This window comes from Musa acuminata, chromosome BXJ3-4 (assembly GCF_036884655.1).
Source record: "Musa acuminata AAA Group cultivar baxijiao chromosome BXJ3-4, Cavendish_Baxijiao_AAA, whole genome shotgun sequence".
In the NCBI taxonomy this organism is placed as follows: domain Eukaryota; kingdom Viridiplantae; phylum Streptophyta; class Magnoliopsida; order Zingiberales; family Musaceae; genus Musa; species Musa acuminata.
In genome coordinates this window covers 45618157-45632453 of record NC_088352.1, presented here as the reverse complement: position 1 = coordinate 45632453, position 14297 = coordinate 45618157, and the positions used below count along the sequence as shown (strand labels likewise).

The 14297-nt window shown below is 39.3% G+C and overlaps 1 protein-coding gene and 1 long non-coding RNA gene across 8 annotated transcripts; both read right to left on the bottom strand.

The window, feature by feature from the left end:
- Positions 1-1947: 1947 nt before the first annotated feature.
- On the bottom strand, positions 1948-3526 carry LOC135637366 (uncharacterized). The gene is made up of 2 exons (XR_010496230.1): positions 2388-3526; positions 1948-2297 (listed from the first exon to the last, which is right to left on the bottom strand). It is a non-coding gene; the product is annotated as an uncharacterized LOC135637366 (long non-coding RNA).
- A 1370-nt stretch (positions 3527-4896) lies between these two features.
- Positions 4897-13817, bottom strand: LOC103982603 (sphingoid long-chain bases kinase 1). Of its 7 annotated transcripts, none has more exons than XM_065149212.1 (9): positions 13668-13817; positions 11782-12336; positions 11296-11667; positions 10695-10788; positions 10578-10615; positions 9927-10073; positions 9134-9233; positions 6200-7149; positions 4897-5528 (listed from the first exon to the last, which is right to left on the bottom strand). In XM_065149212.1, the coding sequence occupies exons 2-9, from the start codon at positions 12238-12240 to the stop codon at positions 5385-5387; spliced, it is 2304 nt and encodes a 767-aa protein (XP_065005284.1). In that variant the 5' UTR covers positions 12241-12336; positions 13668-13817; the 3' UTR covers positions 4897-5384. The 7 variants fall into 7 exon arrangements, with proteins under 7 accessions (XP_065005284.1, XP_018680825.2, XP_065005286.1 ...); XM_018825280.2 differs by having other exon boundaries at positions 9966-10073; positions 13229-13787; XM_065149214.1 differs by having other exon boundaries at positions 11782-12209; positions 13668-13787.
- Positions 13818-14297: the final 480 nt, after the last annotated feature.

The window sequence follows — 14297 nt, the reverse complement described above, 5'->3', positions numbered from 1 at the left end:
GTGATCTAAGCTTTTATTCTCTATATGTGCATCTAACCCTTCTCTTTGGTGAGCACTGTAGTGTTTTCCATTTATTTATATGCATTACATTTCACTAACTTTATAAAGATTCACATCTACTAAGTATGTTTCAGGTTATCCAGCAACAGACATCAGCATGGTCCATTTAGAGAACCCACAGGAGCCAAATCAAGGCATGAATCAATTCTACACAGCAGGACAAAGCAAAGAATTAGACTTGTACTCTAAAAGCTTGACAGGGGCAGAAACTAATCGAAGAAATTGGCATTCTACAGTGCAATCATTGAATGAGAACTTTACTCCATGCTTACAAGGGGACAAAACTAAGCCAATTACAGATCTGATGAACCTCTCCGCTGCGTTCACTTTGAACAAGCCAGGGGGAAAAGTAGCAAGATTTCACTGAGTCTGACTCGGATTTTAGTCCTTTGTGAAGGTATGAGACACAGACTTGGCTGCTGTCAATGACACTGACAAAACCAAGGATATTACTATGAAGAGTCACATGCATTTACCACAATTTCTATGATTCGTAATTTTCAATTGATTGATCATATAGTAGCCAATGATGCCATGATAAAATGTCAGGTACACCATTCTCTTCCTTTTTTTTATTCCAATAAAATAGAAAAAGTGTTTTTTTTTTTTTTACTTTTCTTGCATTTGCAATGCTAGAATGATTTTTGGTGACTTGAGCAAGTGATCCGAAGAATGATTTTGAAGCAGTTTTCTTTTTGTTTCTTGAGAAAAAAATTAGAGAAAATCTTTTTTCAAAAAAAAAATTTCTGCCAACCAAATAACATAGAAATATTTTTTCAAGAAAAATTTAGTAACACTCCATGCAAACCAAATAATATAGAGAGGCCGATTAGGCTATCGATTGATTAGCCAACATTATTGAGATGCAGACTTGAAAAAACTCATAAATGGATTACCGTTGTTGATCCATAGATTGCATTTTAGGCATGAGTTGTCTGATATATTTTTTTTTCTTTTACTCTGAAAATTCAAACTATTTTATGAGTACTACTAACTAGTCAAGTATTCATTTTTCGTAGAACTTGTACGATCGAGAAAAATGTTGAAGCTCATGAATGATCCAACAATAACCTCAGATACCGGAGGAATAATGCTGAGAATTAAACTGCAGGTGAATGATGAAAGTTTCTTCAACAAGATTTACTCTTCCAACCTTCAAATGCAATCATCTATTTCCATTATTATGGTTCAGATTTGATGTACTGCTATCTGTATTTACGAGCTCACTTGAGACGATTTATCAAGTAGAAAACATGAGAATTTTCTCCTATTTGATTCCAAGAGGAAAAAGTGTTTCGACCGTCGTTTGTGGATATGCAATCAGCAGCATATCATGGTTTAATATGTTCTTGATGAATGCCCATAGCGTGTGATCTCAGAACAAAAGACAAAACCTGGAGGACAAATGCTTCATTTCCAAGGAATCTCGAGCTGCTGCATCATTAACACTAGCAGTGCTGCCTGTGCTAGAGCACACCTGATGCCGAAATGCTGGCCGGGAGACAGAAGATGAAACGATAGAGAATGACCAGCGGAAGCAACAATTGTTTGCAGTGGCAAAGCGAGCAACTCATGGATTCCTCAACTCAGTGTTCGACACTGTTTCGCTTCCTTCGCGGGTGGCGCTCTTACTGCTACCACCAGCTAACGCTTGAGACCAGTGAAGCAGAAGAAGAATAAGAAGAAGAATAAGAGCAAAAGAGTTGTCAAAGCTCGTTGCTCGTTTCACGCCCTGAGTTGGATCCAAAAGGGCGAGGTTTTCTATGAGAGCAAAAGCAGCAAGAGGAAGGTTGTCAGGTGATGGAAGGAAGCGAGCCTTAAGGCATCCAATGCATGACGTAAACCCTAACCCTAGTAATGTTTGAACAAAGGTCGACAGGCTTACACTGTCCTCCCACAGCCCTTAACAGCTTTTATTGTCTTTCTATCATGGAATTAATGTACAAGAATAGTCCCAAAAAAGAGGTTACAAAATTGCTTTGTGTTACGGGAAATTGCACGGAGTTCCTCTTTTGATCCTTTACATTTCATGTTACGAAGCTTTGGAAGCTGAAACCGGCATCATCAACCTTGCTTTTATGAGCTATATTAGTGTTATTCGGCACCAAAAAGAGACTGTGACGATGGATGTACGCTAACATATATTGTGCATGAAGAGACAGAAAAGCTCGGTTTCGATTATGCTACCACCTCACCTCGCTCACAGATCTCCAGAAAACTTGTTTGCATGCTTGGAGCTGTATCACATCATGTGATATGTCAGTGGTCGTACCAAAGATGAGTAAATTACAGAAAGAAAGGAGAAAAGATGAGAATGATTAGAATACCATGCATTGCACCACAAGATCTGATAAGATTATGTGGTACTCATGCTCGCTATGTCAAAGCCAATCGAGACAAAGCGATGGAACATATACACATATCCCCATCAGAGCCAGCCATGACTGGAGAAACGAGCTCACATTCCGTCGAATAGTCTGTAAGAAACAGTGGGTCAAGAACACTTATGTAGATCTGTATCTTCTGAAAAGCTCTTTGTGCATCGATGGGTAAAATAGTCGATGGAAGATGGAGTATTGTTGGTGAGACGTGAAGCAAATCAAAACACGGTGGTAAAGAGCAAGGCAGAGTCTTCGATCTACACGGGCGGTCTGCGACGGACAAACCTACATGTCTATTTCCAGATTCTGTATCTGAAGATGCACATAAATCTTTTTGAGGATAGTATCTGATTCTTTCCGAAGGCAATGACAAGGCAATGATGAAGCCCTTTTCGACTTCCTCCTGTCAGAGAACAAAGGAAATAAAGTCAACACAAGACACAAAGGAGGAGTAGGTCAAGACCCCCCCATCATTACACCAGTCTGCTTCTCCTTGCCGCCTCGGTGGATCACCAGAGAACAAACAAAACCCAAGTTAGAAACAAGGAAGCAAAGAGGAAAAGACCATGATCCAAAAAACATGAAGATCGACACATCAAAAGCCCGCGTGTGGATCACGATGAGCTGCGACTACCATTTGCAGTTTGCTGTGGTGGAGTTTCGGAAGCTACGATTGGGGGGAATGAAGCCTGGTCCGAGATCCCTAAGAGAACAACAAGAGATGAAAGCAACATCTCTTGCTCTCCGGTTACAGGTGCCTCGAGCCAGACAACATTCCCCTCAAAGGAAAAGCTTCCTCTTTCTTCTTCTTCTTCTTCTTCTTCTCCTCCTTTCTCCCCCTGAACTCTCGGCTTTCATGGATATAGAGAGGTAGAACCGAGAGAGAGAGAGACCGCTGATGATAGGTGAAATGATTACCTTAGAGAGAGAGAGAGAGAGAGAGAGAGAGTACTTGGTGGTGTTTGGAAGGGGAAGATAAATAGCAATAAAGGAGGAAGGATGGGATGCGAGTAGAGGAGTAAAGACAAAATAAATTAGGCAGCAGAGGGCCCAAACCCACAGCTGGGTTTCAGAGCTGACCTCTCTCTCTCTCTCTCTCTCCCTCTCTCAACCTCCACACATAGATATATATATATATATATAATAGATGCTTGAGATTAATATGCTTCCAATCCCTCGGGATGCGCGACACATGTTCATGGGCCGAGATGTGGGCCGGATCGAGTACCTACAGAGCCCGATAAATTTGTGGGCCTTAAAGTGGGCCGTCCCATAAAAAAAAAAAAGGATTGACGTCACTTCAATTGCTCCTCTGTCTGCAATTGTTTGAATCTGTTTCATCACACGTTTGAGTCTCCATCAGCGGTCATCACCGTTGAAAAGGATTTGGCATCCATAAGAGTGTGTCATGTATTAGGTTTGGGCATTTTATACAAGGACGAGCCATAGTGCAACATTTCCGATGATGAATATTTATTTGTAGGGATAACATTACATAATCCCACATGAACGGCATTAAGTTTTGTAGTCCGATCGCGACACACATTGATGATGCAGACACAGTAGGTTAGCTTGTCGTTATTGTGGTATCTTCTTACCTACTACTACATAACGTGATGATGGTGCGGATTTTGCATGGTTTTATATGCACATTATCGAGAAAAGAACACAACTTTCAACCTCGATTAGAATGCATTAAGAAGAATTTTTCGTCACAACAAGTGTCGTCGTATACGACGACGCTTTCACATGAGCCGAAAAGCTTGACGTGGAGATTGAAACCATGTAGGATGGGAGTCACTGCTCTACGTAACAGTGGCGGACAGCGGACCGACGTCCGCTTCTCGCTTGGTGTCTTCTTCTCGGCTGGGAATCCAAACCTACACCATTCTTCTTTGGAAACCGCTCTACCTTTTGAGCCTCCTCCATAAACAACCATTGTCCGTTGTTTGAGGGAAAAGCTATTGGGAACAGTTGAAAAGGGGAATCAGCAGTCAGCACTCACTTACTACACACCACCACCTACCCTGCCTTCAATGGCGATGCCTTCTGGACACACCGTTCCACGTATAATACAAGTTTATTGCCAACTACTACTAGATGCTGCACTTGGTGTTCTGTGCTATCGTCGTTTCCATAGCTCGGAGAAGAGAGAGAGAGAGAGAGAGAGAAGTGTTGAGTAACAGTGTTTGTGTCGAGCAAAGCTAAAGAGGTAAAGAATGGTGGCGGCCATAGGCCACATATGTGATTGGGTTGGGCGTCTGAGAGAGAGAGAGAGAGAGAGAGAGAGAAGGCAATAGGTGAAAAGCTGCAATAACTCTTCATCTGCAATAAAAAGATAGTTCGAGCTTAAACATCCTGAGTCGATGATTACTCGATTCCTCTGCCAACAATTTGCAACCCAATCAATAATAGTTCATTAAGCTTCCAAAGTGAATACATACAGAAAACATCATAACACAGCAATGTAGAGAAATGGATTGAAGTGAGAAGAAAAAGAATCCCAAAGATAGAATGGAGACACAATAGGAATAGGAAAGAACCAAATAACAAAACTAGGGTTCAGTTCTGAGGAGCAAACAACATGATCGCTCAGAATATGCTGCCGAAGTGCTGTGCAATCGAATGGACACACAATGGTGCGATGAACCAAACAACAAAACTAGGATCCATCTCCGAGGAGCAAAAACATGATCGATCACTCACAAGATGCAGCCAACGTGCAGAAAGTATACAGGGACATCAGGAGCAACATTTGTCTGATCTTATCCTTCGTATGTTTCACCATGAGTATTGCACCAGTTGTTGAAGAGGGGAAAAAAGGCAGACCTCTAACGTAAAACAGGTTGTGCTCATATCGTCGTATAATTTGAATGTTCCACTATACTAACATAGATGCACCATCCTGACAGGAGGACTGCAGATTTCACAGGTTAGCAGCCCTTATTTACAGGCAGGACGGCCGATGAGTCTGCATTGTTCGGGAAGCAAGGAACATATAACTTGGCCTTTGACATGAAGAAGTTCCCCGTCAATACCACAGCCGTTGTGAGTGCTTGTGCCAGGCTTAATTTTCACAGACTTTACCTGCAATGTCAACAGGTAACTACTATGTTAATGTTGATGAGAAACGTCACCGATGAGTTGGTGGGTGCAACACACACATGAACATACACAAGACATAAAGGACTGCAACATGAAAGATGTATTTAGAAACATTTCTGAACCATACTGAGACAGCAAGTACTACGAAGATGCCAAAGAAAATCGCACAAAAGAAGCATGCAGCAGAAACTATCTCATTTCTTGAATCAAGAGCTGATATTACGAAAAAAAAGAAAAACAGAGATGACGTACATGCATGATAATCCACATATGGAAACTAATCGACAATAAAACAAGAACCAGGATAATAGAGCCAAGAAGCAAGCTGGATGAGATGAGTACTGCAATGTTGAAATTATGTACAGCTTGTCAAAAGTGGAGCTGTACATCATGCTATTCTGCATGCCCTAACGGAAACCATCTTCATTCCTTTTTAGTGTATCAGTTAAAAAGTTGGATCAAAGAAAGAGATTGGAAGCTGAAAAGAAATGCCCAAAAAATAATGAGGAATGTTTCACCTGACCTTTCTGAGATGTAGTAAATTTTTCTCGGGACTCCTAGTCTCTTAATAAACTACATGTATTTTAATGACTTTATGTTAAACAAAATTTGGTTAAAAAAAGAGAGAGAGAGAAAGAGAAGCATCAACATACCTTAATATAGTCCACATAAGGCAAGGCCAGATGCCTACCAAACTGCAAGCAAATAAAGAATTTTAACAATCTAAATCTCCCACTTCCACAGACTAATAGCAAGTCCAAACTGTTGTCATCATGTACAGCTTTTGGCGCCACAACCTGAGAACTTAAACTCTGGACAGTTTTGCATGAATGGTTGCACACCAGCACACCAAGAAATTGGCCCTTTTTCACAACCCACTTGTCCTCCAGACTTGGAACAGGAACCTTCTCCATGACCTGTTCCATGTCATCTGGTGGCCCTGGCAACTCGATAGGATTCTCAGCTTCCCAGTTAGGCTCAGCATCCCACTTTGGTTCAGAGTCCCATACAGGTCCAGGATCAGACACCGTTGATGAAATGTCTTCCTTATCATACAACGAGGTGGCTGCCCAAGAATACCTGGAATCATTTGTAGTGGTCTCGCTAGTCCAAGTTTTGTCTGTCCGTGACTTTGATCTGGTCCTTGGCCAGTTAGAATTAGCAGAAAGATGAGGTTGGGGGTGGATAACTTCATCTGGTTCATCCACTAAATTACTTCTACCTGAAGACATCTGCTTTGCTTTGGGATCAAGTCCTCGGACATAATCAGACGGCTCAATGCTGGCAATTGTGCTACCTGTTGTGTCCATGTCTTTACCAGACATTCTATTAGGAGACACGATTGAGTCAATACTCGACAAACTGGAAGCCCTTGGGATTCCCTCTTTTGTTGACCTCTGCATTATATCTGTATAAATGTCTGAAATATCTTTTTTCCCTTGATTTTCTAATAACCTTCCCTCGGAGTTTCCTATCTCCTTTGACATGGGTAGATACTCTACCTCAAAGCTGTATTTTGGCAAGCACATAAATTTGAGAAAACCAGCCACAAAATAACGCAGTGGACCAAAATGCTTCTGATACTTTTCAGATAGCTCCAGAACTGACGTAGCACCAGAAAGAAAAGTCTTAGTCTTACAATGTAATATCTTATATTTTGAAGTAACATGGCATTGAAGCAGTTGTCACATGGATGTACAATGCTTGACAACTTAATCAGCAAAGAAGATAGTTTCAATATAATTCATAAACAAGTTTTAATACCTCTGTCCAGTTTTTCATCTCTAACTTAAGCTATATTTATTGATCTATTATGTTAAATTATAAGAGTCCCAATCATTCATGTCATGCAGGCATCCATGAAAATATTTTGACATCTATATGAAATATTTTCATTCTGAATTCTTGAAACTTTCCACATGAATACTTCCAGTTCCAGACATCAGGACTATCAGCAGTTAATTCAAAAATAAATTATTACATAAAACATAGATAAGAAAAAAGTTAGGCAGATACAATAATGAGAAATCTTTCAAGAAACTAATATATAGTAATCTAAGTGTTATTATCTACAAAAATTACAAGCTGAACCATCTAGAATAACTGCTACTCTTGGAAGAATGTACGCAAAAATCTCAGAGAAAAGACCCTTAAGGGGATGGAATTGAGCACACAAGAAAATAAATATGGAGATTGTGATTAAAAAATTAAGTACATCATATTACATATATATGCATACGTCTAAACCTTGTATCCATGGTACCAAAGAAAACTGTAGAGACAAAAAAGAAAGGCCATTTGGCTTTGACATTTAAAGACAAATTCAACAGAAGTCTTGTCCTTATGTCTTCTATCAAATCTGGCCTCTGATTTTTCTGAGATGTCAAGAGTAAATAGAACCAGATTAAGCATAAACAACATCCACCCAACACATGATCTGTCATCGGTTTGGTAAAACACCAATTAGTTGCTCCTAGATGCTGCATTAAGAAACTCAAAGTAACTGTCCTAAACCGAATATACTACCTAAACCAAATTTTTAATTTTTAATTTTTAATTTTTAATTTTTAATTTTATTATTTTGAATGAGAAATTGCAAATTGACCTTTATCTTTAAGCTCACACAAAGATTTCAAAGAAGAAATTTTATTTTTGATCATGAATTTAGGGAACAAATAATATGATGCAAGCATGCAGTTCATAGCAAGCACAGCGTATTAGATGACAGTACCACTAGGATGACTCGATCTGGCCAGATCCAGTTTAAACCAGATACAATCAGTTTGTTATCTGACAATCTAATTAGCAACACAATTTGCAATTGATCAAATTAATCAATCTGACTCAAACCATCTTCCTATTACAAATTGGGGCTCGTTATCTATGGTTAGATTATGATCTATAGCTGAAAATTAAAACAAAATCCTAAACTTCTAGGGTATTAATAATTTATTGCGAACATAAATACTTAAAACTGGCTTTTGCATCAACCTTTAATTAGAAGTTGAAAATATATAGAAAATATAGTTTATTGGCATGTACAAAAGTAACATGACCTTTAAAGGATCAGATTCCTGTGGAGCTAATACTACAATGCAGTCAGAAGTGGATTGCTCATATAAGCACATTATCAGCTGGGATCACAGAAACCCAGTGCCGAAAGTAAACCAACCAAAAAATTAACTAATGTCTAGGTCATACAAACATTCAAAGCCAGTAACTTTTAGAATAAACAAAAAGACAGTTTATCGTGCTTCTTTGAAAGAGCCATAGGTATAATTGGCTCGCCAAAGCCAAAGCATATAATGGGACTCTTTGATATGGCATGCTAATCATCGTGCAAGATTTTATAACGTAATGACAAAATATGACATTTTATACCATAGTAACAAGCAACTAACATTTCTAGAGAATACAGACTATACAAAGAATGAGGGTGAACTCATTGGTAGTAACATCTAGGAGTCAACAAAAAGTCAGTTGAAATCAATGAAACAAAATTCTGCCTTAATGACTAAATTCTAGGAGTGAACAAAAAGTCAGCTGAAATCAAATGAAACAAAATTCTGCCTTAACGACCAAATTACCATCACTAAGAAAGCCAAAGTATGAAACAGTTGACCCGAAATGAATGACTCCAGTCTGAATCCATTCAACAGCAAAAACATCTGTAGCGGTAAGTCCTCCCTGTTCAATGTGACATCAAAGACATATGAGAACTTAACAAAAACTTAAGACAACAGGAGATTAGCAAGCCTTATGTCAGATTTACAATCCTTTCTTTCACTTCTTGTTTATTATAGGGGACAAGTACCTAAACCATAGATCTTTATGTAAATCTTATTATAATCTACCAGAATTACAGTCTTTTTCAAACACAGATCAAAGTGCTTACTTGAGCCATTCATCTTTACATGATCATGCCATATCAACCATCTCTATCCAACCCTGAATACTTCGGAGTTCAGAGTAGAGTTACGTATATGATATATAATACATTCATCAAAGTCTTCATAACTCCACCATGAATGTGCACTTTGTTAGCGTCTTCTTTTTTGACATCTGGATGTGCTTATCAAGCCATCACAGGACGAACGTTCAAATTCCATCACCCAACTCGGAGGGTGGATGGGTTGGTTGAGTGGGAAGAGTAACACATGACCCCATCTGATAGTTCTTCAACACTAAAACTTCACTTGGATAGATCTAATGGCTTGCTATGATTATAGCCTAACAACATCATAGCCCGGAGATTCCTAAGGTCCATGTATCATTTCAAGTGTATGACAAGAAACCAGGTGATATAGCCATTGGTTATGTTAAAGTTTCAGAAGTTGACAGTGAAACTTAGTGTTTTTAAATAAATTGGCACATATCTACCTTTACAATAGCTAATGCAGCAGAAATAGGATCTCTTACTCCCAAAACTGTCCAGACCAGTGAATTGTCTGAACCAGCTGGAATTATACCAATTGGAATAGATATTGCTTCCTTCTGATCATCTCTAGTCAAGATACCATTGAGCACCTGCATCATCACACAAGCTGATTGTTAGAAAAATTCAATATATAAATGCTTGGTAAAATTAAATAAGTACATGACAGAAGGAAACAGAATTTGAAAGGATAGACACTGTATTGAAGCTTGTAACCAGCCTAAATTATGATCTGCTCATGCATCATCTAAAACCATAGAGAATGTCAATTCCTGATTGGTGCCCATATCTATACTGGTAAATAATATTAGCTAAAAATTGAGACTGTAGTGGTATGCGTTTATGTGCATAGGACAACCCATATATGGGGAACTCATGTATGATTTTAGTTAGCAGTTTTTCCTTAACTTTCAAGCTGATGTGGACATATTATTGATTTAGCATACATGGGGATCTCATGTATGATATAAGTTGGCAGTCTTTCCTTAACTTTTAAGCTAATGTTGACATTATTGATTTAACAATAGAAACTATACTTTTTACCAAAGCAAACAAATGGCACAAACAGATAAAGGTAAATGGCAGAAACAAGTCACCTCATTCACAATTCCGTCCCCACCAACGCATATAATTCCTGGAAACTTTAAACAGTAAGAACAGAAAATTGTAATTCTAAAGTGCAAAGTCAAGCCAAGTGACCTACTGCAGCATACCATCAGGGCAAGCACTGAAATCAACAGTTGAAGCAAGTTCTCTTGCATGACCAGCATATTTTGTTTTAACCACTTCCATTTTGAAACCTGCAAGCTGTCACCAGGTTTCCGAATAAGCAAACACAGATATTCACATTATAGAGTTACAGAATAACAAAGCAATTTTCTAAAGACCATAAAACTCTGGTAAATATTTAGAGTCAAAAGGGACTGAGATGATTAAGCTTCACATGAAGTAGTGAATTGTTAAGATAGTGAACATTACTTCAGATTTATGTTAAGAAATTTCTAAATAAACTGCAGTACTTCTTTTATACAAGAGAATTGGGTGATGTCCACAAGAAAGTTAAATTAAGCAATTTATCAAATTACTGTAATTTTATCTCATGTTTGACTCCTGGCTCCTCACTACCAACCACTTAGCCTGAAAGGGCAAGTTTACCAGATGAATATCTTAATTGATTATCTGTTAAAAGACATACTTCATAGAAAAAAGCCTCGTAAACTTGAAACAATTAAAACAACTAACAAAACATAATCATGCATAGAAATTGCACAGCCAGTCAAAGAAAAAACAATGGAGGTACCAGATCTAACATACCTTAAATATTGGTTCCACTTTGCTGTGGAATACTTTACTTGAACGACCATGCCCAGAACGAGGATTCAACACCACAAGTATCCTTGGTGGACTTTTACATTTGATATATGGCATGCCATAGAGAGGCACACTGGCCACAACATCAGAGTCCTGCTTCTTGCCGGACACCATTGGATGAGGTGAGCAATTTATGTAACATTGCTGATCCGCAAAGCTCTGGACCCACTGAATTGCTTCCTCTGAGCTAGATGCTAAGAAGCAAAAGTCCTTTTGAGACCTTTGTGGCTTCAATAAACAAAAAAGCCCACATGACCTTTTTCTGACAGGGTAAGCATGGACGGTAAAATGCCGAAAACAAGCCTTGTAAGAAACCTGCCAGATAAAAAAACAGTAAATATAGAAGGAAAAAAAGGTGGGGTTTCATCAATGGGACTCATCAGAAAAGCTTCAGCGAAAAAGAGCCAAACAAATTATGGTGAAACTTACAGATATGACATCTTCAAGAGATAACACATGAGAACCCCAAATCAGGGCTTTGCTTGTAAGCTTTGCATCAATGCTATCAGAGTTTACGGTTCCTGACCCTGTTTGCTCTTCATCCCTTGTACTTCTCATTTTCTTATATAGAAAAAGCTTCCCAGAGAAAATCTCATATCCTAGCAAATCAGACTTCTCATCGCCAATATCTATCCTGTGTTCATGTGTCTTCATCTTTACAGGACCTTCATTAACACCATTTGCATCAATTTGCCTTAAAGATTTTACCTTGCCTCTTTTTTCAGGAAACACTATTGGAGATTTATGCTGCATGGTTGCAGCATGAGAATGTTTGCGACTCACTCGACGAACAGACTGATGCAGAAATCCTCTTGGTGAAGTAACATTTGGGTGTTGTTGGACAGACTTCAGCATCTCTACTTTAAAGTAAAATTTCAGAGCATGCATGGATTAGAAAACACCATATGTATGTTAAGATTTAAACACTGCACAGAACATCACCCCACGAGCCTCATGAAAAGAATTTCAGAATAACATCAAATCCTGCAGATTTTAAGAATTCCTATCAAACATAGTAACTCAAAGTAGTAGATAATAAAAAGCATAAAACACAGAGCAGTCTGTAATTTCCATATAAACTACAAATGCTGCACAAGCATCATAATAAGAGCAAAAGGAACCAAAAAATGATTACCTAAAAACTAGTTATTTTCACCTGTTATGCTAGCAGGATCATGAAACAAAATATAAAAAAAAATCAGGAGAAAATGCTGAACTCAAGGACTTCAATTTAATGCATCAAAAAGCTCAAGGACTCTCCAGAATGCCGATCAAAAAGCTAATGGACTCTCCAGAATGCCCCAACTTGGCAAACTCTGTGCCTCCTTAACAGGACAAATCCTCCGGTGGCCTTGAGTGATATTGCAAGCCAACTAAACATTGGTTGGGGCTGCTGGGTTGGGAAAAAGTAGTATACTAGAAAAAGATTCTCTCTTATAACTGTTCCAACTCATCCTAAAGCTACCTTCACCTAACAAAAGAATTTTAGTTTGTTGTCTTAACAACTAATAAGAATATTTTTATTCAATGGGGCAAAATGCAAGCCGCTACCAAACTTAAATTCCACACACGTCAAGAAACATGGTTATACTCACTGATCTAAGAATTGAACAAAATATAAACCCTGTAGCCCAAACGTGACACCAAATATTCTAAGCAGATTCAATCGCTTCATAAATTCAAATAAAAATCCAATCTTTTCATCAGGAACGAACGCAGAACAATCAAACAAAATCAGAAGAAACATCCAATAGAAGAAACCAATTCCCTGCACATGCGCGCAATCCAGATCGCATCGAAATGCAGGATCGCAGATAGATAAAAAGCAAGATGATCGTAAGCAGTTCTCGTCGGAAGGAAGAGGGGCGAGGCGCACCGGATACGAATCTCCAATCCGCCGACCAGATTGCCCGAGATCCGGCGCAGGATTCACTAAACCGCCCACCAGTATCCCAAACCCGGAATCAAAGAAACGAGGAGGAAGATGAGGACAGCGATCCTATCGGTTCCCTCAGCCCACCAACAACACCAGGACCCCCTCTCCAAAATAAGCAGGAGGAGGAAAATTGGAAGGGAATCGAAGGCTTTCCACTATCTATAAGTAGTGGCGTATCCGACACGAAGCGGCGCTATCCCGAGGACGATTTCGTACCCTTTCGTTTACTTCTATCCACAAGCAGTCTCTTCCTCCTCAGTCACGTCTCCTCCTCGATATCATGGGAACATCGATCGATTGGCCTCCTGGCTCTCTCGGTTGGGGGAAGCGAAGAAGATGGCGAAGGCGACAAAGAAAGCAGCTGCGATCGAAGGCTTACCGCGGAGTCATTGCCTCCAATTTTTGAGCTCCGGTGCCTGCGGAGGGCGATTTGATCTAATCTTACGCCTCGCCGCGTGTGCCGCGGAGCGACGTCGGTGAGTCACCCTGGCGGAGAATTATATCCGTTTCGAGGAGGGTGGAGGGGCCGGGGATCCGGTCAGTCGCCATCGGTGAGGTTACCACCGGGTTAAACCCACACGCAACGTTGAATCGAGTGCTGTCCTCGCTATAACTAGGAAGTGACCGCAAATTTGACGGAGGCCGTGACGTGCGGAATAGGATCCATGCAGAATCCGATATGAATTCGCATCAATTATCGAATTTATATACATTATTATCGGTCGTGGATCTCATACTTTCGAGTTCCACCCTATTTGATAACGGTCGCGGATCCAATATGATTGAGTTTTGGGTTATCGGGTTGTTATCATTGCCACTGCATTTAAATTTTTTATTTTTTTCTTTTGAAAATGACTATTGTAAGAAGAAAATATTGTTACGTATTAGTCCAAAATCATATATATATAAATATTCGAGACATCTTTAAAAAGAAAATATCATACTTTCGATGTGTCACCTACATGAAAATATCATACTTTCCATTGCCACCTACATGAAGGTCAAAATC

Bases quoted from the DNA above. Each gene is read 5' to 3' on its own strand.
- LOC103982603 (XM_065149212.1), bottom strand. From the start codon at position 12,240: ATGCATGCTCTGAAATTTTACTTTAAAGTAGAGATGCTGAAGTCTGTC. The intron at 10,789-11,295 runs GTATGTTAGATC...ACCTGGTGACAG, and splicing joins AAGTGGAACCAATATTTAAG to CTTGCAGGTTTCAAAATGGA. The intron at 9,234-9,926 runs GTAGATATGTGC...CACATTGAACAG, and splicing joins CTGCATTAGCTATTGTAAAG to GGAGGACTTACCGCTACAGA.